Here is a 20,225-nt window from a genome sequence, read left to right on the forward strand (position 1 = left end):
TTTTTAAAAGCCCGGCCTCTAATAGATTTAATGCACATACCTTCTAGACCACTAGAGTTACATACAGTAGCCGAATTCAATTATGATAATTCTTAGAAGAACTTTTACCGACATGGATGAAATCGGATGATAACTCCGCCCATTCTCCATATAACGGTACTGTTAAAAACTACTTAAGGCGCGATAAAACAATACCTAAATACGCCAGCGACATTAAATTTTACTCCTGAGAGATATGAGGTGTCTATATACGACTCGTTGTAAAAATTTGACGATGGGTGTGACTCCGCTAACTTTAAGATAAAATCACATATCTCAGGGCCTGCTCGAAATCCGGCAGATAGCATTCTTTTAACACTTCTATGTCACAGTGTGAAATTGAGTGAAGATTACCGAAAATATCGGTAGGTGTGTGACACATAGAATTTAAATTCAGGGATCGTCTTTTTCTGACAATGGTATGTCTGTGTGAAAAGTGTGTTGAATCGTGTCAATCCCTTCAGTCCCATTAGGTATCAACGATTTTCGAACTTCCAGGTGACTTTATATGCATCGGCCAATATGTGAATTATCTCTATGAAAATGAGAGAGCGTGTTTTAGTGGCACATATGTATTATGATATTCGATGCCATACTGTTTCCACCATATATCGTGGCTTATTTTTGGCTTGTGCCACTTATGGAGACCCAATATCGTGGGAATGAGCAGTTTTCACGATGCTTACTTTTTTAACTGTATGTCACATCGTACATCAGGTACATCTTCTCTTGTTCTGATTAAGTGTGTTATTGATGCAGAATTACCGGATTTCCGATGATCATATGGAGATGCAGGGATACCTAGGCGGTAAATTTCTTCTAGATGACAGCAATTAGAAAACGAAAACAAATGTTAATAAGTGAAAAAATTGTTTATCAAAATCTTCATTAAGATCTATACACTTTTACATGGGCTTAAGCCAACTGTTGAAGCATTTTTACCACTCTTCAGGAGTCGAAAAACGTCGGCCACTTAGTTCAAAATAAGTCATTCGGTGCCAAGTCAAGAGTATACGGTAGATGACTTATCAAATCGATGTTTTGAGTGATCTATGCCCATCGCTAAACATTGAATCAAGTTCATCATTGCACTATTGCTGAGTTAACAAACGTCGAAAACTTTACAATTTTCGCCATTGAATTGCATTTTTTGAGTGCATGTGATCACGGAGTGTCCAAAGTGCTCAGTCATTACCGATCTCCGAAGAATTAGACTGGTGCGTGAGTAGTTTAGACAGCGAAGGCGCTTAACTAAGAATTAGGGCTATCTTCTTGTGGAAATGGTGTGTTCGTGCAATGTAACTGTTGGTACAACCCCTAATCATCACTCCAGAGAAGTATGAAATTTCAACTGGCAGTAGTTTCGGCTACGAGATCTGACCGGAGACTTAATTCTGGTAACACGGGAGGCTCCTGCTTCCTGTTTGGAGCTCGCTTCAACCTGCTCATGCAGCACGGCACGGAGAGTATCGTGATAGTTGTGGTTTAATAACCGAATGCGGAAGAACTGACCTTGTGTTAGTTCAACGTGGTGTTGAATTGCAACTGGGTGCCAAACCCAAAGTACGGAAGAAGTTTCAGATGGACCTCAAATCCTTCCAAAGTGGTTAGTGTGTCCATTCCATACTTGCAATTGGTACCGTATTCTCGGGGCGCTGAGAAAGGCATTATTTTGATCCACGCGATTATTAAGCGCCATGGGGTAAGACTGTCGTCAGCCCACTTTAAACACACCGCTTATTGTCTCATCATATATATGTTCCGCCGTATATGTAAATGTATTTTTTTGAGCCAGAAGAAGAGTTTATTATTGAAATACTTGTATATTTGTATACTGTCTCGATATACATATGTATGTAAATAAAGTATAACCAATAACCTATCGCACCTCGCGCCTTACTTCATACAGGCGTACCTCCATATTGAGCTTAGGAAGAATGTTTACTAAATCATATGCAAAAACAACTAAGAAGATTAATGCAAGGCATCAGGATAATACAGTAGAAGCTGAGTACTGCAACTCATCATTCAAATTGGAAAGGAATATTTGTTTCTTTTGACTTTCAAATTGCTACTTTTGCTTTTGCAAGTGCTTTGTGAATCACACAACTGTGACGATGATAAGAAATGTGGATGTATGCCTGTTCCAAATCGACCGATGGACTTCCTTTGAACGTGAAAATACGATTATTTTGCAATTATAGCAATTCCTTTTGCCTTAGTATGTGACAGCCATTTGAGTTGGAAGCGAAGTTGTTAGATAATCCACGGAAAAACGAAATTTGAGTTATCTTACAAAGTAATGGGTTGTCAAAAAAGTCTTGCGGTATTTTTATTGAAATTGAAATGAATTTTTGATGACTCATGCCCAGCTCTTGACCGATGCTACGGCTGCTACTATGCCGGTCTCTTTCGACCAATTCAGCGATTTTATCGCAATTTTCGACGACAGGCCTTCCGGAGCGTGGCACATCTTTGACCACCTCTACACCAGAACGAAAACGTTGAAACCATCGTTGTGCGGTGGAAATGGAAACTGTATCGGGTCCATAAACTGCACAAATTTTATTGGCGGCTTGAGATGCATTTTTGCCTTTATCGTAGTAGTACTGTAAAATATACCGTATTTTCTCTTTATTTTGCTCCATGTTTGCGACGCTATAACTCACGAACGACTTAAAAGAAACGACAATCAATCAAATACGTGTTAGCGCGTGAAATGAGCTTTTCAAAAAGGTATAGTATGACGACGTATGCGACGAATAAAACTGGAACTACGCGCTTTCAGCGCCAACAAGCGAAAATACCGCAAGACTTTTTTGACAACCTATTATAATACTAGAACTTATAGTTATATAATAGGAGAACAAATTTTTAAGGCTCAATATTTTCTTAATTGAACTTGTCTTTCTAGACAAGTCGCAATGCCTTTGCCTTATGGGTTAGGGTTAATTTGGAGAATATGCAAGTTTTCACTCTTCTTTTTAGAAGGAGTTCACATTTCAAATTAATAGTTTAGTTTTAGTAGTTATCGAATGGCTTTTTTGTTGATGCCTGGATATAAAAACCGTACCCCTCTGTCAGTAATGCATAAACAAATTTAGTAGATTTTTCTCCAGCAATTTCTTCAATTTGTGTACTATCTTATACAATACATCTGACTATGACATTTTGTAGAAATTGATTAATCTGGAACAAGGCCATCAGTTTCAGTAATGAATATATTTTTGTTATGATCAAGTAAATATTATATATTCCCTTACTACTGAGCTTACCTTTATTCGCAGGTATCCTTCTAAATTCCATTAAGTTTAGATTTTTACCAACCGGGAAACAGTTTAAGGGTAGTATAAAATGATGAATATAAAAAAATACTTCAATACAATTTTGTTTTACTGAATATGTTCGCAATCTAATCTAAGTTTTTGCGAGTGATTTATGTTTTCAATCCTTTTTATGTAGAATTTTTTGTGTTGGGATGGATGCCACTCTTGGACTTGTTCTTCAGTGGAAACTAATAGATATACATATTTGAACAAAGCTGGTAGTGCCTTTTGAGGTAACTGTGAGTACTGCAGAGATTCTAAACGATACTTCCTAAGTGATACCAGAATATAAGATATAATTCTGAATAATTCGTACATTTGTAGAATGGCGCACTATGTCAGATAAGCCACGAAACCATTGATCGTTTGCTTGACAAATTTGGTGTCCCGTCTACCACATCACCGATATTAATTGGCTGGCTTTTTTATATGTAGTGCCTTGAAGAACAGACCCTTTGCAAACAATCTTTGAGTAGCATTTCTACCTCTTACTTCGAGCGTTAACGATCTATAATGAATTTAAAGCGAAAATGAAGATTAAGATCATGCAAAACTGTGCCCAAAAAAAAACTGACATTGTATTTATTTTGAAAATTCTTTATTTATTCTTCCAAATCAATTTCATGCCCTTCAAAGTAATCCCCTCCCGATGCAATGCACTTATGCCAACGGATTTTCCAATCTTCGAAACACTGGTTGTAGTCGCTTTCCGGGATGGCCTTCAGTTCTGTCTTCGCTGCGGCTTGTATCTCCTCTATCGTATAAAAACGGTGTACCCGGAGCGGTCTTTTGAGCTTGGTGAACAGCCAGAAGTCGCATGGCGCCAGATCAGGTGAATACGGTGGTTGCGGAACGATATGGGTTGAGTTTTTGGCGAGATGATCACGAATTACGAGGGCAGTATGGGATGGTGCATTATCGTGGTGTAAAAACCAAGAATTTTCTTTTCACAATTCCGGCCTTTTTAGGCGGATAGCGTTACGCAAACGACGCATAACGTTCAAATAATATTCCTTGTTGACTGTTTGACCGGTTGGAAGGAATTCATAATGCACAACACCACGATAATCGAAGAAAACAGTCAACATGACTTTGATTTTTGAGCGACTTTGGCGCGATTTTTTTGGTCTCGGCTCTCTTTTGGCACGATTATTCGCTCGATTGATCGGTTGTTTCGGGGTCGTAAGCATAGATCCAAGTCTCATCGCCAGTTATAATGCGTTTCATGACACCCTGGTAGTCGGAAAGCATCGTTTCACACACTTCAACGCGACGCCTTTTTTCCAAAAAATTCAATGTTCGGTATCAGTCGGGATTTGACGCGCTTGAGGCCCAAAACATCCTTCAAAATGGTATTGGCTGAGCCTTTCGATATGCCAACTTCATCAGCAAGGTCTCTAATTGTTAATCGACGGTTTTTCAACACCAAATCTTTGATTTGTTGAACGTGAACTTCGTCGGTTGAGGTTGATGGTCGCCCTGGACGCTCTTCGTCTTCGACACGTTCACGGCCGGCTTGGAACTCACTATACCACTTGTAAACATTTTTTTTAGACATAGCCTCATCACCAAAGGTTTTCTGCACCATCCTCAACGTATCCGCAGCAGAAAATTGATTCCGCAAATAAAATTTAATGCAAATTCTTTGCTCAACAAATTTCGACATCGCAAAAAACGAAAAACTCACTTTTAGCAGCTCACAAAACGACACGTATCTCAAACACTAATGAATATTTTGACATGAAATTTGAAATGAATGCGTCTGACAGTACTGCCAACCTAAAAAAAAATAATTCTCCAAAACCTTCGACGCGCGCAGTTTAAATTCAAATGTCACCTTATTTTTTGGGCACAGTAGTATACCCGCACTCGTCGTTCTTTTCTCTTCAAGAAACTGCTCATTTCTCGGAAACGTCGATATCGGCTATGCATATAGCAACAAAAACGAAAAAGTCCCTTCCCTCTCTTCAATGATTTCAAACTCAGCAAGTACCTTATATGCTCACATATGACTGCTTAATCCTAAGCATATTAAGTCCTTTATGCTTTCATGCATATATAATGTACTGATGGATGCGAATATACTTATATATAAATATATGTACCTGCAGCAGAGTATTAAGAAATTGTCAACTTATTATAGACACACTCATATCTAATATATACTTACACACCCACTCACACAAGTACACATATTTGAGAGTTGATATTTTATGTCTTCATGAGGAACGTCAAGTTTGCGAGCAATGGAACAAAGGATTGACATAAAGGAGACATTCCTTTGTCCTATTGCACTCAAACTTGACGTTCCTCATCGCTGCCTTGTAATTGTCTCTTGTTTTTGTTGTTATTCTAATATCAATCATTCACTATGTCCTTGTTTGTTGCATTGTCACGACTAGAACTCCTTCAAGTTTTCGCCTCACTGCATTATTATGGTTTGCACATACATACATATATAGACACACGAAGTCACACACACTTATGCACAAGTTCACTTCATATTGTGATTAAAATTTAAAGTGAATTTGCTTTTGTGTATTCAGCTTTTTTAGTTTTGTTCTTTGTTCTTCTTTATTCCTCGGCTGATATTATATTTGGTTTTGTTTTGCATGGCATGTCAGGCGGAAGTAATCTGGCAGTATGTTATGTGTGAAAGCGTAACAAAAAGTGTAAAATATCAGAGATTTCTAGCATGGATAAGGCAACTTGTTGAGAGAACACGTTGTAGGATTTGTAAGAAAGGTGCGTAAGAGGAAAGTGAAGAAACTAGTTAATTGAAAGTATTGCGGAAGCGAATTTTTGCTTTGGTTGTAATTTTAACAAACTTTTCAGGGAAGACATTCTACTTTATGAAAGCTAACAAACAGCTTTCATTTAAAAGATGTTTAGGCAGGATAATAAATAAAGAAGAGGGAGATTCGTACCACCTTAGACGTTAATTCTGACCCATCTTCCTTTAAGTAATTTTGGTATAGTATTTGCTGATCATTTTGCAGTGATTACGTTATGAAAGCGATCTGTCAACGAAGCTTTATAAAGGCTTTAAATGCCACAAAGCTTTCACTAGTAAGTATGCAATAAACATTGCTCATTACTCACATCTAAGAAAAAATGGTAGGCTCAAAGCCTTCTCTTAACGAAATCAATTGACAAACACATAAAGAGACAGTACTCTAACCTAATATATAAATAGATTCGTTTTAGAAATCCAGAAGGTTAGCTAGATCTAAAAACACGCACAAGTTTATTGACCATAAATTTCATGAAACTCAGTTCCAGTGCAATTCTTATTCAGAAGAAAAATGTGTGAAACGTTTATTCAATAGATTTATGGAAATAGCATAGAAGAGCCGTTCTCAGTTTGTCAAAATATGGTGGATTAAAAAGAGATTTGCACTGATCAAGTATTTGACCGGTGATAAGTTTAATGAATTTGAGCCTGGAAATTTCTTTAATAAATTTAGAAATGGATTTACGCATGACTATGAGTGTATGTATGTGATTGTATGAATAAGTCATCAGGATAATACTCAGTAAGCCGCTTTCTCAACATTGAAAGCCTCTTAAAAAATTGGATCTTAGTGACATTGTCGAACAATTTTAAATATCACTTTCTACTCTCCAAATAATAACGCTTTGTTTAACGGTTTATCTTATATTGTTACCAATCCTCCCCGTTTTACTTTCGCCAACATCAGGTTCCCTTCTAAAAAAGCTTTAAAGCTTGATTACTGTAGCTAAATATTCGAATTTTTTACATCCAGAAGTCCTTTATTTGTCGAGGTGTGAAAATTCAATCATGTCTCACTGTTTAATATTTCGGTCATACTATACATTTCAGCACTCCATCACAAAAGCGATTTCCTCTCTCAGTGGTGAGTTTCATTGGGTGATTTCAGTTATTTTGTACTTAGCGGTATGGCAACTCTATTGGACAAAACTAAAAAAACATGTATGAATACGTCCACTAAAATATACGAATTTATAGAAAACAGGATTGCTACCCCTAGCAGTTTTTTTTGTTACCGTTATTTGTACAGCAAAGATAAATTTTTTGAACTCGTCAAAACTAAACAAGTGTCAAAATTAAAAAGCGAAACACATTTACAAATTTTTGATACAACTTGGAAATTTTATGTGAAGCAGAAGTTTTTTTTAAGTATTATTTTTATACTCTCGCAAAAAGTTGCTAAGGAGAGTATTATAGTTTTGTTCACATAACGGTTGTTTGTAAGTCCTAAAACTAAAAGAGTCAGATATAGGGTTATATATACCAAAGTGATCAGGGTGACGAGTAGAGTTGAAATCCGGATGTCTGTCTGTCCGTCCGTCTGTCCGAGGTCCGTCCGTGCAAGCTGTAACTTGAGTAAAAATTGAGATATCATGATGAAACTTAGTACACGTATTTCTTGGCTCCATAAGAAGATTAAGTTCGAAGATGGCCAAAATCGGCCCACTATAACCTATAAAGTGTCATAACTAAGCCATAAATAAAAGTGGACGTGGCCCCGCCACCTACTAAGTTTTTTGTTCAATCTCGGAAACTACTAAGCGTTTTTGTCAACCAAAACTCTACAGAGTCGTTTTTTCAGGCTTTCCATATACAGTTCAAAAATGGAAGAAATCGGATAATAACCACGCCCACCTCCCATACAAAGGTTATGTTGAAAATCACTAAAAGTGCGTTAACCGACTAACAGAAACGTCAGAAACACTAAATTTTACGGAAGAAATGGCAGAAGGAAGCTGCATCATAAGGCTTTTTTTTTAAAAAATGAGTTTCATTGGCTCGATTTGGACCAAAAACCATATCTCGGGAACTACTAGACCGATTTCAATGAAATTCGGCACGTAATATTTTCTTAACACTCTGATAATATGTACAAAATATGGGTGAAATCGGTTCACAACCACGCCTTCTTCCAATATAACGCTATTTTGAATTCCATCTGATGCCTTCTCTGTATAATATATACATTTCAACCAATGATGATAGCGGAATAAAACTTTACACAAATTATTTGAAAAATATGTAAATGACGGATAATGAAATCTCGATTATCACTTTATTATGCGAGAGTATAAATGTGCGGTGACACCCGAACTTAGCCCTTCCTTACTTGTTCTTTAAAGTAATCAATTAATTAGTCCTTCTTTTATAATACTTCTAAAAACAATTTCCGCGCACTGCAAACATTTGCAAGCACCGAATAACTACGTAGTTGCCTTAATAGAAGCGGCTCTATTAGTCTGTTGGAAAATAATTAGTTCACTTCTAAGTTCGCCACACGCCTTTAGCAACATATGGCGCTAATGTGCTCATATAGTTTGGCCTAAGCGATTTTATTCCCATTACAGTTGTTATAAGCGCTTTGATTGCGATTTATGTTATCGATACCTTCCATGCGATGGGCTTTGCTGAGAATAACAATTTAATTAACACAAAAGGTTAACAATAAAGCGCTAACTAAATTGGTCTTGCTAATCAGAGTGAACTGAATAAAAATGAACATGATAGTGTAATCCCAATGAAGCATGTCGCACATTAACATATGTTGAACTTGGCACGTGGATTTTTGTACCGACAGTTCTGGAGCGTTTTTGATACGCAAGAGATAGTTTGAATGATGCCCAACATTTTTATACTCTTGCAACCAGTTGATACAAAGCATTATAGTTTTGTTCACCTAATGGTTGTACGTATCACCTAAAAATAATCGAGATGGATATAGGGTTATACAAGTATATGTCGACTGGTGCGTTAGAATCTGCTATCTTTATCGATTGTCCAGTGAGAATTTCATGACATTTCATCGATTGGAAGTGAAGTTATTGTGCTTTAAGTGTCAGTATGTTTGTGTTATCGGTGCGAAAATGAGCTTCGAACAAAGAGCCAACATTAAATTTTGTTTTGAAATTGGTAAAACTTTAACCGAAACGTTTCAATTGATGAAACAAGTTTATGGAGATGATTGCCTATCCCTTAGCAGAGTGCAAAAGTGGTTTCAACGTTTTAAAGTGGTCGTAAGGACATATATGACGATTAACAAGTGGGCCAATCAAAATCCGTGATCATCGGAAATTTAATCGAAACTGTGCGTGAATTCATCAAAAATCAGCCGAAATCATCATTGAAATTCATGGAAATTGAATTGAACATCTCCAAAACATCGATTTATCGCATTTTGATCGAACATTTGTGTCCACGGTTTGTTCCGCACAAATTGACTGACGACCAAAAATTGCTCAGAATCCAACATTCGAGGGACATCATTAAAGAGGTCAAAAAGGACAAAAACTTCCTTTACAATATTGTGACTGGTGACGAAACAGAGAAATGAAACACCAGAGTGCTGAATGGAAGGCACCGGACGAGCCAAAACCCAAAAAATCGCGCTTGGAGAAGTCAAAAGTGAAGACAATGCTGATTTGTTTTTATGATTCCAAGGGTATTGTCCACAAAGAATTTGTTCCACCCGGCCAAAACGTTAATGCGGTATTCTGCCTTGGAGTTTTGAAGCGTTTGGTGCGCCGTATTCGACGTGTTCGGCCCGAATATCGCGAAGATGAAAGTTGGCGTTTGTTGCACGATAATGCGCCGTCCCATCGATCGACGCTTGTGACCGATTATTTGACCAAAAATCACATTTTAACCGTTAACCACTCCCCGTATTCAGCCGAAAAAACCATTTGTTCTGTTTTTTTTAAGTCCTGTTTACTTTGGAATGCACTGTATATACATACATATATAAATGATCAGGATGACGAGAAAAGTTGAAATTCGGGTGAATGTCTGTCCGTCCGTGCAAGCTGTAACTTAAGCAAAAAGTGAAATATCTTGATGAAACTGGATTCCTTAGTTAAAAAAAAATTTCGAGTTCGTAGAAAGGTGTAATCGGACGACTGCCACGCCCACAAATCGCTATTAACCAAAAACATACAAAGAGCTAAGCACTTAATTAAGATATTAAACTGTAATTTGGTACAGGGAATTGCAGTAGCAAGGGGCACATGTGGGCAAAATTTTTTTATAAAGTGGCCCCGCCCTCTAACAAGTTTAATGTACACATCTCCTAAACCACTTATGCTACAAAAACCAAATTTCTTGAGTACAAATCTTATTGGAGCTTATGATCAAAAATTGTTTAAATCCAATAAAAACTGTTCAAGCCTCTAGGTACCGAATATATAGACCGCGATACATATACATAGTTGACTTTTGATCGAAAATGTCGGACAAACTGTGAAATACTAGTATATAACTGAAATTAATAGATAATATTTATTTTATTATGTTATGACTGTTTGTCAAAAATGAATCGGACCAATACTTCCCTTAGCCCCCATGTACCTAATAAAAAGATTTTCGAACATCGGGGTGACTTTGAGTTATCCCAATGAAAATAAGAGAGCATGTTTTATTCATAACAGTGTATCTTTGTGCCTAAAATAAATAAATTTGAACGAAAACTTGGCCTAACCTTTATAAACCTAATATCAGGACCTTAAGTATTTTCCTGGCTTTGATTCTTGCAAGTTGCAAGAGTATTAAATGTTCGGTTGCACCCGAACAAAGCCCTTCCTTATTTGTTTTGATTTACTCTTAATATTCGTAATGGCGCTAAGGCGGACAGATAAATGCTCAGCTTTACTTAAATTTACGATCCTGTAGTCCGATCGGTAAAAAGAGACCACGGTTTGCTAGGATTCACAAGGTGTGATCCCCATCGACAACCTTAAGAAGAGAAAACGATCACATAGATTGAGCTGAATTATTTAGACCGTCTGTTATTGACGAAGAAAAAAATACACTTCCACCATGGCAACAGATCAGCTCACGGCTACGCCTTCACCACGGTCAAATTATTCGAATTTTGCTAAAAACATGCTACGGATCATATGTATTCTTCTAATTTAGGCCCGCACGGCTTCTTTTTATTTCCAAATTTAAAAAAAAAATCACTCGCCGTACAGCAATTTGGGTTAAGTGAGGCGTTCATCACACCCACGGAGGTTAACTTTGTAAACCTCTACAAAGTGTATTGAGCAATAGAAGATTTTCGAAACTTTCATTTTTCTTTTAGTGTCTAAGTACTTTTAAAACCGCCCTTGTTAAAGTTGGAAACTGTGCTGCAGAAACACTTTTCAACGTATAATTGCAGTGCTGCTTAGTAAAGAGCTATAAGCAATAGTTGTAAACTCGAACAACGAGTCATAAAGGTTAAGTTATTTGGAGATAACTATGTAACCAATAAATTGGGACTTTTATTTAACATTCCAGTGATCGAACTAAAGAGTGAATTACAAGGTAGATGATTTTTTGAGAAAATTCGTGAAATTGGTGTCAAAAGTGGAATTGATAAATAAATTCCCAAGGAAATACCAGAATTATTTGAAAAAGGCCAAGTTTAACGATTTGAAGATTCCACAATTAAAAAAGGAGTTGGAGCAACGTGATTTGGCGAAAAATTTATTAAAATTTGAATTATAATCATGGTCGCGAGAGGTCATGGAAGCGGAACGTTAAGATTGAAGAATATGTCTTTCAATTAGAATTAGAGGAAGAAATAACGAAGATAGAAGAAATGGAAGAGGTTCAATGCTCGTCAAAGATTATGAACTTGAACATGCCAACAAATGACAACTAAACTGTCGCAGATGTCAATGCAAATATCGACATAGGGTAGGAGCAGGATGCACGTATATCGCAGATGATCTTACAAATAGCAGAGCTGTTATAACAAATGTTGGCACAACAATCTCAATTGTGCTCGCAGTTAGAAGCACCGTTGTAAACGCTGTCGTTAGCACAGTTCGCGGCTCAAAATACACGCAGGGTGCAAGGAAATCGCAGGTGACCTCACAAAAGCCTCATCGATCTCGAGAGCGGGATAACATTTAAATTTTGACTGGGCATAGGCATCCATGCGATAAGGCTTAAAATCATATCGAACGTTAGTTGTCAAAGTTGTATAGAGGAGGGTGAGCTGTAAGCCTCCAAGCACTTTATCTTATATTGTCCAGCCTTTGCAAGACTGAGGCTAAAATATCTCGGTAACCTTACCTTGGTGAACCAGAAGACATCAAAAGCTGAGACCAAAGAAGACATTATAGATGTCCGATTAATGACAATAACATCAAACTATGAATATTTTAAAATCGAGATCTGATGATTGCTTCGAAAGTTAGAATTCTCGAAGTTCCCAACGAGCTACATAACGTTTCAAGCGGATGAGACATGGAAATCACTAAAATCTTGGAGAAATTAAAACAAAGATTTCATTGGGTCGGTTGTCGTCAATCAGTTACGGATCGCCAATTATGCCGACTGCATTGCAGCTAAAGAGGGGAGGTCCAGGAGTCATGGTCATGGTGATAAGGCACTACAATTCGGGTGCGTCCATTTCCTACCGGTTCATAGACTTGTTTGACTTAGAGATTGAAGCTTACGTTTGAATTTGGAGACAAGGCTGCACTGTTAAAACCATTACACAAGAAGGCCTTTTGGCCGAGAACCGATCCGAAGTAGCATACGAAACAACTCAAACTAATTGCAATCTTTCAAATCTCGACTGAGATCTGCTCATAATCACATAATTATAAATTTTTATGAATAACAGAATATTCTGATAAAGCCCCTTAAGACTAATGAACTTATGAAGTGATAAACCAGAAATAGGTATTATTGAAAGAACTCAGTAATCTTTAGGCTAACCAATTGTATATAATAGAAACTATTCCTGGGTCAGAAGGCGGATTTAATAGAAAAATTGTGAAGTCTCTGAAACTAATAAAAATTTATGTTTAAAGAAAAATCAAATCCTTTACCTTTATTTATATTTATATAAGCAGAGATTTACATATTTCATGTTGTCAGCAGCCTCTTATGTCGTACAAAGTTCAAATTCAATATTTTTACCAACTAAAATAAATATTTACTTACACAACATCGGAAATAAAGAAAGCGAAATTAATCCTAAAGAAATTACATTAGCACTAAATATAATAATTTTTATATAAGGCATTAACACATTCAGATGTTTATGGAATGTTTCAATCATACCCTCTTTATTGTACTACAGAGTTTTCTTAATCTCAACAGTTTACCCAAAACCTCTTAAACTCCTATTATTATCAACAAATATTTATACAATGCAACAAAATTGCTTAAATTCACTTGAAAATTGTATGAAAACAGTAGAGGGAAGTGAATATGTAACGGAACTAACAAAGACAACATAACACAGGGTGTTTCAGCTGAGATATATGTGTACATATATTTCTCTACACAAATAAGTAATATCCTGAAATCATTATGAACACAAAATATGCTAAATAACTAAAAATTATTGCTTTATTGCTTTTTTACATTTTGAAATATACATTTTTTATTACATATTTTGCTGTTATACAACACTACTGTCCCTATTTGATATGAGCAGAGAACGTATACGTTCTCTGATATGAGCTCACAGCTGTCAAACAAAACAATGATTCATAACATAAAGTTAGAAACCACAATATTATCAAAACTGCGAAATTAAACAAATTTTGTGCTAAATTATAATAATAATTACTACTTGAACCACGGCAAAAACACTTTCATTAACTAAGTTTACTTGTGCAGTTTTTCATTTGTATAAAGGCCATCAAACTGGGTAACGAAATGTCAACTTCGTCCATGGAAAGTAAGAACAGTTCTCCAATAAAGCAAAAAATATGTTTATCTGTAATACCACAATTTATATTTTTAAACAATTACAGAACACCTTTTTAATTTAAAATTTGCCGTTAAGGAGTTGGAGCGCAATTCGAAAAAATGTGAAAAAGAGGAGAAGCTTGAAAAGGTAAAAGCCAAGAAGGCTATACAGAAGGGTAACATGGATGTAGCACGTATACATGCGGAAAATGCAATAAGACAAAAAAATCAAGCAGTAAATTATTTGCGTATGAGTGCGCGTGTAGATGCAGTTGCAAGCCGTGTGCAATCGGCATTAACCACACGTAAGGTAACCAGTTCAATGGCTGGTGTTGTTAAGGCAATGGATGCGGCCATGAAAGGAATGAATTTGGAGAAAATCTCCTCATTGATGGAGAAATTCGAATCCCAATTTGAAGACTTGGATGTACAAAGTTCGGTTATGGAAAATACCATGTCCGACACAACTACAACTTCAGTACCTCAAGGAGATGTTGATAATCTCCTACAACAGGTAGCAGATGAGGCTGGGTAAGAATATATATTAAACAAAATGAACAAGTAATGTAATTTATCATATTTATGTTATGCAGCTTGGAGTTGAATATGGAGTTACCCAGTGGTGTACAGAGTTCTACTATTGGGGCATCAACACAGGTTTCCCAAGAACAAGACGAGTTGACTCAACGATTAGCACGTTTAAGACAAGCCGAATAGATAACCTGCATTTGGAATGAATAAATCATTATGATTTTGCAGTTTTGATAGCCTTTGGTATTATTATAAATATGTTAATAAAAGCGAATCTTTTTAATTGAATTAAAATGCTAACTGTATTATCACCAGCTCTAAATATAACTCGTGTCACTTTTTATGTGTTGTTGACAATGAATATTTGCACGTTACACACGTACGCTTGGGAAAATCACATTAAAATAATCAAATATATAAATATCGATTCAAATATCTTGTTTGTATTGTACAAATTGTTGTTGTAGTAATAATTGTTTTTCCTGCTGATCGCTGAAATGTGGTAAGGGCTGTATAATTCCATCAACATTGTTTTGTGGCGGAGCAGGATTCTTCTTCATGCGTTGTTTGCGTACCTTCTTGACTTTGTCTTCGGTTGGTTCTTCAGTAGGATTCTTTGGTTTGGGCTTGGGACCTCGTTTTTGTTCGATTTTACGTTTTGGATGTGGTGCGACCATGGGCAATTGTCGCCAAATATCATTATGCTTATCAAGTCGACGCTTCAATAGCTCCACATCGCGGGTACGTCTACGCAAAAGTTTTTTAACTGTGTTTATGCTTTGAAATTGAATTTTACATTTTATTAATGGATGATAATAAATACAATTTGTTTTTATTAGTACCGTAGCACACAACGCTCATTCTCTATCTGTAGCTCCTGGCATCGCTCATAGATTTTCTCAGCAAGTAGTTTATACTTTTGGACCTTTTCATCAAGTAACATATTTGGTTTTTAATTTATATCGAAGCTAACATGCCAATAATTTTATTGAAATTAATTTTTATTTTCCATTTACGGAACTCACGTTATGTTTATACTTTTACGAATGTAAACAATTAAATAAAATTCATTCTTCTTCTTAATTTAGCTTCATATTCATTCACAATGATGAAAGTGTTAATATGTTTTAAATATTTATTCATCATTAATATATTATTTCTTAATATAAAATATTAATTGAATCTACAAAATTATTCAAGTTATGCATTTAAAACATGTTATTAACAAACAATTCTAGTACCTTTTTCATATTGTTACGAACACGGATGATAGAACAAAATCAAGTTATTACGCCTGGAACACATAAAGCGCGGCAGACTGCAAGCGACATCTGTGAAATATTAGAATACACACGTTCTTAAGGACACAGTTATTTAGACAGCTGCTCGACTACATGCCTTGAGGCCGTCAGTTGTCGCTCTCGCTATTTTGAATATATTTTTATATTTTCCGACGACAGTAGAGTTGACAGTAGAGAGGAGTGATGCCACTAATATGTAAAACTATTCAAAACTCTAACAAACCTGACATTATTTTAAAAATAAAAGCATAAAATATCTCTGTTATATCATTTGAATTAAGAATTGATAGTTTAAAACAAATAAATTTACCTATTTACTTATTTTGTGCATAAAACTTTTCACTTTGAACAAAATATTAAAATTTCATGGAAGAGAAAGGTATTAGTATGGCCACAACGAAATTGTGTACATGCAAAATGGACAAATGTGTTGTCTTGTGTACATGCCAGCCTTTGTTATGTCGCTGCCTTCTTACAAATGTTCATATAGAAGGATTCACGACACCATCTGCAGTTCACTGTCGTGCTGCCATGTTGTGTCGCGATCTATGTGTTCAGCACTTGAGTTACATGTTAGATGATTTATCGAGAACGTTTTATCGATATATTTTAGTGTTCTGACAGGTGATTTTATGATTGTTCATTGTTTTGATTAACAGATGAAGACATAAAAAGCCGACATTGTCAACAAAAAAATTAGAGATACGTTTTACTGTTTTAGAGTATAAGGCGTTATGGCCTCATCTTCAGACTCGACACTAGCTGCAGCGAACATTGATGCAAAAAACGAAAAAAACTCAAATATTACAGTCTCGGGGAAAACGTCTGCCAATAACACCAAAATGACTATAGGAACTATACAAAAGGCTTACCACGACATCCTCAAAGATCCCACTAGTCTGGATGAGGCTGCACATTATTTATATCAATCGCTGCTGGACGATGCTGTTGTGGGTGTTTTTCTAGAAATACACCATTTACATAGGACTGGTAATTTAGACGCACTAGATGGTGTACCAGAAGAAGGCACTGATGCTTCCTATCGCATTGTAGATATGCCAAACTATGATATTTTTGGTATTTCATCAGTTAAAAAACTAATGGATTGCACTTGCCCCAACTGTGATAGACCCGTGTCGGCGTCACGTTTCGCACCACATCTGGAAAAGTGCATGGGTATGGGACGTAATTCGTCACGTATTGCAAGCCGTCGTTTAGCTACCAAGGAAGGTACCAGCGCAAGCTCTTCATCATCTTCATCATATCTCCAAACCACTGTCGGCACAGATGATGAGGATGATATTGACTGGTCATCGGAGAAACGACGAAAGAAGACTAATCAAGGAAATCGTAATAACGGATCAAAAAAGAATAATGGCAAATCATTTTAAACTCAGTGTGAATAACATTTAAACGTATACAAAATAACAATTAATTTCAACTTCATTCTAAGTGCAGAGAATTATACCTACATTTGTATAGGTATTCATGCTATATGCCATTAATATAATTTTCGAATATTAATACTGGTTATGAGTGCATGACTGCATGTGCATATACAATTTCAAGTATGTGCTAAACGATTCCATATATAGTGTAAAATACATGTTTTTTTTCAACAAATGCTTTGTATACATTCTACTAAATTATTCAAATTATTTAATAAAATATGAGTAACGGAACTGCCGATAAAATAAAAATGCGTGTTTTGAGAAAATGGGCTTTTCTATATGCATATGTATATCTTGGCGTGTTTAATTTCTTTGGCCAGTTATTCAAATCTAGCTTTAATAGAAACAAAAAATCCTAGGAAGAAAAGTTATTTTATTGAATATAGCAAAAACTTACAATAATTTTATAAGCGATCTGTGTTTGAATATGTATTATTATAAATACGTATGCATGTACATTAAAAAAATCTTTGAAAGGCATATTCCTAGTAAAGTTGGTAAAGTGCATATCATTTAAGTAACATTATGGGAGTCAATTTAATAATTATTATCGTAATTTATTCTTTTTATACCAAAAAAAAAGACAGCTCCCTACACTTATTTGTTCTTAGTCAGAAAAGCTTTCTGGCTTTTAATTTTTGTTAGTTGCATTTCAACTTCTTTGACGTACTTTTCCGGCAAACAGGCGTCGCGCATTGCTGCCAATTTCGCGTCAATTACCGCGCGTATATTGCGATCCCGTTGGCGCTCGCCTTCACGCCAGTCCATGGCCTGTGCGCGATCTAGTTCTAAAAGACGACGTCGTTCCAGCTCCTTATCATTCATTTGCTTTATAATGGCTTGACGATAGCATTCGTTTTGGCGCTCACGCTGCACTTCCTGCTGTTTCTGTTTCTCCTCATCGACTTTCACTTGTGCCATTAGATTGTCGAAGTCCTGTTCGGCGCGTGCAATTTGCAACGCTTGTCGCTGTTTGGTTTGACGCAATTGGCTTTCGCGTGCTTCGGCCAAATCTTTCTCGATTTGTTTCTTGCGCAAGGCCGCTTCCTTCTCCTTGCGACGGTATTCACGTTCGATACGCTCCTGTTCACGCATATAGCTCAGCTCTTCGCTAGCTGATTTCGCCTCCAGCACTTTTTGAGCTAGTATAAATATGCGCTGCCGCTTACTTTCGGCCGCCTCTTGTGCCAATTTCTTCTCCATTGCCAATTCGCGCTCCTTTTTCTGCTTTTCACGCATATATGCGGCAGCGCGCATATCAGCTTCACGCTCTTGCTCACAAAGCATCCTCTTGAAAAGTGCTGCCATTTCGGCAATACGATTTAATTCTTCACGGAATTTCAATTTACGCTCTCGTTGCAACTGTGCTTGTCGCTCATCTTCAGCACGTATCAATTCATTGGCTTTGCGTATACGTTTGGCTTCTTGCTCCAAACGTTCGGCTTCCAAAAAGCGCAACGTCTCGCGTTCACTCAATTGATTACGTATCTCACAAGCGTATTTCAACTTCTCCTCTTTCTTCTTCTCCTCGTCGGCATCCTCTTTTTTGAGCGCGCTTGTGGCTCGCTCCAATACCATTCGATCCATACGCATCTCCTCACTGCGTAAGTCACGTTGAAAATCTTCTTTCTCCTGTATCTGCGCATCGCGGACTGCCTGACATTTGGCATTTAATATGATGCGATTGACCCGACGCACTTCCTCTTCCTGTTCATGTTTGGCTAGAAAAGCACGCTCTAAAACCTTCACTTTTTCGCCCGCACCAAAGAGATCTTCTTTTACAGCATTTTCCTCCAAAGCTTTCTGTCGGGCATCGTCAATCTTCTTGAAGCGCATGCGCAGCTCTTCGGTCTCTTTTTCCATGCGTTTTCGTTCCTCCTCTTGTCGCTTTAACACTTCTAAACGATCTTCTAGTGTTACCACCTTGGATGCATTCTTCAGCCGGTCCAACTCCTTTTGTGTTAGTGTTGTCTGATTTTTAGCTCTGCCCGATTTCGGTCCCACCGGTCGTTTATTCAACGTTTGGGGCGTGTAGCCCATTACTTTCAGAAATTCGGTGCATTCCTTGGCCGCTTTCTTATTGTTTTGTGCGATAATGGCTGCTTTCAAGGACGCATTCAGATCTGCGGTAGTGCCAGCTGGTACATTTGTGCTACTCCCGTGGGAACGATGTGTGGTCGATGTTTTGGTCCGCCTCTTGGCGGCGTTTTCCAGCTGGTCTCGTACAAGCCGTATGTTCGAGGCCGTGAAACATGGCATGATTCCAAATATTTTTATATTAGCACTTCTATAACTATATTGATTATTTTACTAGAATTAAATGTAGTTAAATTCAGGTTAAATATAGTTTAAAAAAATAAATTTCTTATTTTTCCAAAGAAAAATTTTGAAAGTTGTGTGAGTGAAAGTTTGATCTGTTTTGATATACAACAAAACGACTTGGAATCTGAAATGCTTATTAGTGTTTAGTAACGATTATTTTAATAAACAGGAAGTTGTCATAGAGATTTGCGAGTAGCTCAGGTCAACGCATAATCGATTCCATAGTTTCAAACTGCAAGACAAAACATTTGTCTTTGCCCCTTCTAATTTCAAGTGACGATCTCACAGAGGCAAATATAACGAGTTTAATGGGTTTATTTTTGCTTTAATAAACAACAAAATTAACAAATAATAAACGCGTTTTTGGGCTTTTTTCGAAGAGGTATTTCATTTAATATTTGACCTTAAGTTTAGAGTTTGAGGAAACAAATACTCTCAGACCTGCAAAACTATTTCTTGAATCAACTTCGCAGAATATCAAATATATTTATTTATGTTTGATATATGGTATAGCTACCTCAATTTTTCAATCATAAATAGTATTAACCCCGTA

At 36.6% G+C, this 20,225-nt stretch overlaps 4 protein-coding genes and 1 long non-coding RNA gene across 5 annotated transcripts; 2 read left to right on the top strand and 3 right to left on the bottom strand.

Moving 5' to 3' along the window:
• Positions 1–757: 757 nt before the first annotated feature.
• On the bottom strand, positions 758–13,739 carry LOC126763245 (uncharacterized). The gene is made up of 4 exons (XR_007667590.1): positions 13,432–13,739; positions 3,315–3,334; positions 982–3,228; positions 758–840 (listed from the first exon to the last, which is right to left on the bottom strand). It is a non-coding gene; the product is annotated as an uncharacterized LOC126763245 (long non-coding RNA).
• A 133-nt stretch (positions 13,740–13,872) lies between these two features.
• On the top strand, positions 13,873–15,031 carry LOC126763224 (charged multivesicular body protein 1b). Its single transcript, XM_050480533.1, has 3 exons — positions 13,873–14,056; positions 14,133–14,598; positions 14,661–15,031. Exons 1-3 carry the CDS (start codon positions 14,035–14,037, stop codon positions 14,782–14,784), a joined length of 612 nt encoding a protein of 203 aa, XP_050336490.1. The 5' UTR covers positions 13,873–14,034; the 3' UTR covers positions 14,785–15,031.
• LOC126763230 (uncharacterized) lies at positions 14,875–15,635 on the bottom strand. Its single transcript, XM_050480542.1, has 2 exons — positions 15,441–15,635; positions 14,875–15,375 (listed from the first exon to the last, which is right to left on the bottom strand). The coding sequence occupies exons 1-2, from the start codon at positions 15,539–15,541 to the stop codon at positions 15,027–15,029; spliced, it is 450 nt and encodes a 149-aa protein (XP_050336499.1). The 5' UTR covers positions 15,542–15,635; the 3' UTR covers positions 14,875–15,026.
• A 903-nt stretch (positions 15,636–16,538) lies between these two features.
• Positions 16,539–17,599, top strand: LOC126763220 (SAGA-associated factor 11 homolog). Its single transcript, XM_050480529.1, has one exon. It carries the CDS (start codon positions 16,634–16,636, stop codon positions 17,288–17,290), a length of 657 nt encoding a protein of 218 aa, XP_050336486.1. The 5' UTR covers positions 16,539–16,633; the 3' UTR covers positions 17,291–17,599.
• A 106-nt stretch (positions 17,600–17,705) lies between these two features.
• LOC126763173 (cilia- and flagella-associated protein 45) lies at positions 17,706–19,754 on the bottom strand. The gene has a single exon (XM_050480449.1). It carries the CDS (start codon positions 19,607–19,609, stop codon positions 17,948–17,950), a length of 1,662 nt encoding a protein of 553 aa, XP_050336406.1. The 5' UTR covers positions 19,610–19,754; the 3' UTR covers positions 17,706–17,947.
• Between the last annotated feature and the right edge of the window lie 471 nt (positions 19,755–20,225).

This window comes from Bactrocera neohumeralis, chromosome 6, assembly GCF_024586455.1.
Source record: "Bactrocera neohumeralis isolate Rockhampton chromosome 6, APGP_CSIRO_Bneo_wtdbg2-racon-allhic-juicebox.fasta_v2, whole genome shotgun sequence".
NCBI lineage: Eukaryota > Metazoa > Arthropoda > Insecta > Diptera > Tephritidae > Bactrocera > Bactrocera neohumeralis.

Coding starts and splice junctions, on each gene's coding strand:
- LOC126763224 (XM_050480533.1), top strand. CDS start 14,035: ATGTCAACTTCGTCCATGGAAA. Junction 14,057..14,132: donor GTCAACTTCGTCCATGGAAA/GTAAGAACAGTT, acceptor AAACAATTACAG/AACACCTTTTTAATTTAAAA. Junction 14,599..14,660: donor CAGGTAGCAGATGAGGCTGG/GTAAGAATATAT, acceptor TATGTTATGCAG/CTTGGAGTTGAATATGGAGT.
- LOC126763230 (XM_050480542.1), bottom strand. CDS start 15,541: ATGTTACTTGATGAAAAGGTCCAAAAGTATAAACTACTTGCTGAGAAA. Junction 15,376..15,440: donor AATGAGCGTTGTGTGCTACG/GTACTAATAAAA, acceptor TCAATTTCAAAG/CATAAACACAGTTAAAAAAC.
- LOC126763220 (XM_050480529.1), top strand. CDS start 16,634: ATGGCCTCATCTTCAGACTCGACACTAGCTGCAGCGAACATTGATGCA.
- LOC126763173 (XM_050480449.1), bottom strand. CDS start 19,609: ATGCCATGTTTCACGGCCTCGAACATACGGCTTGTACGAGACCAGCTG.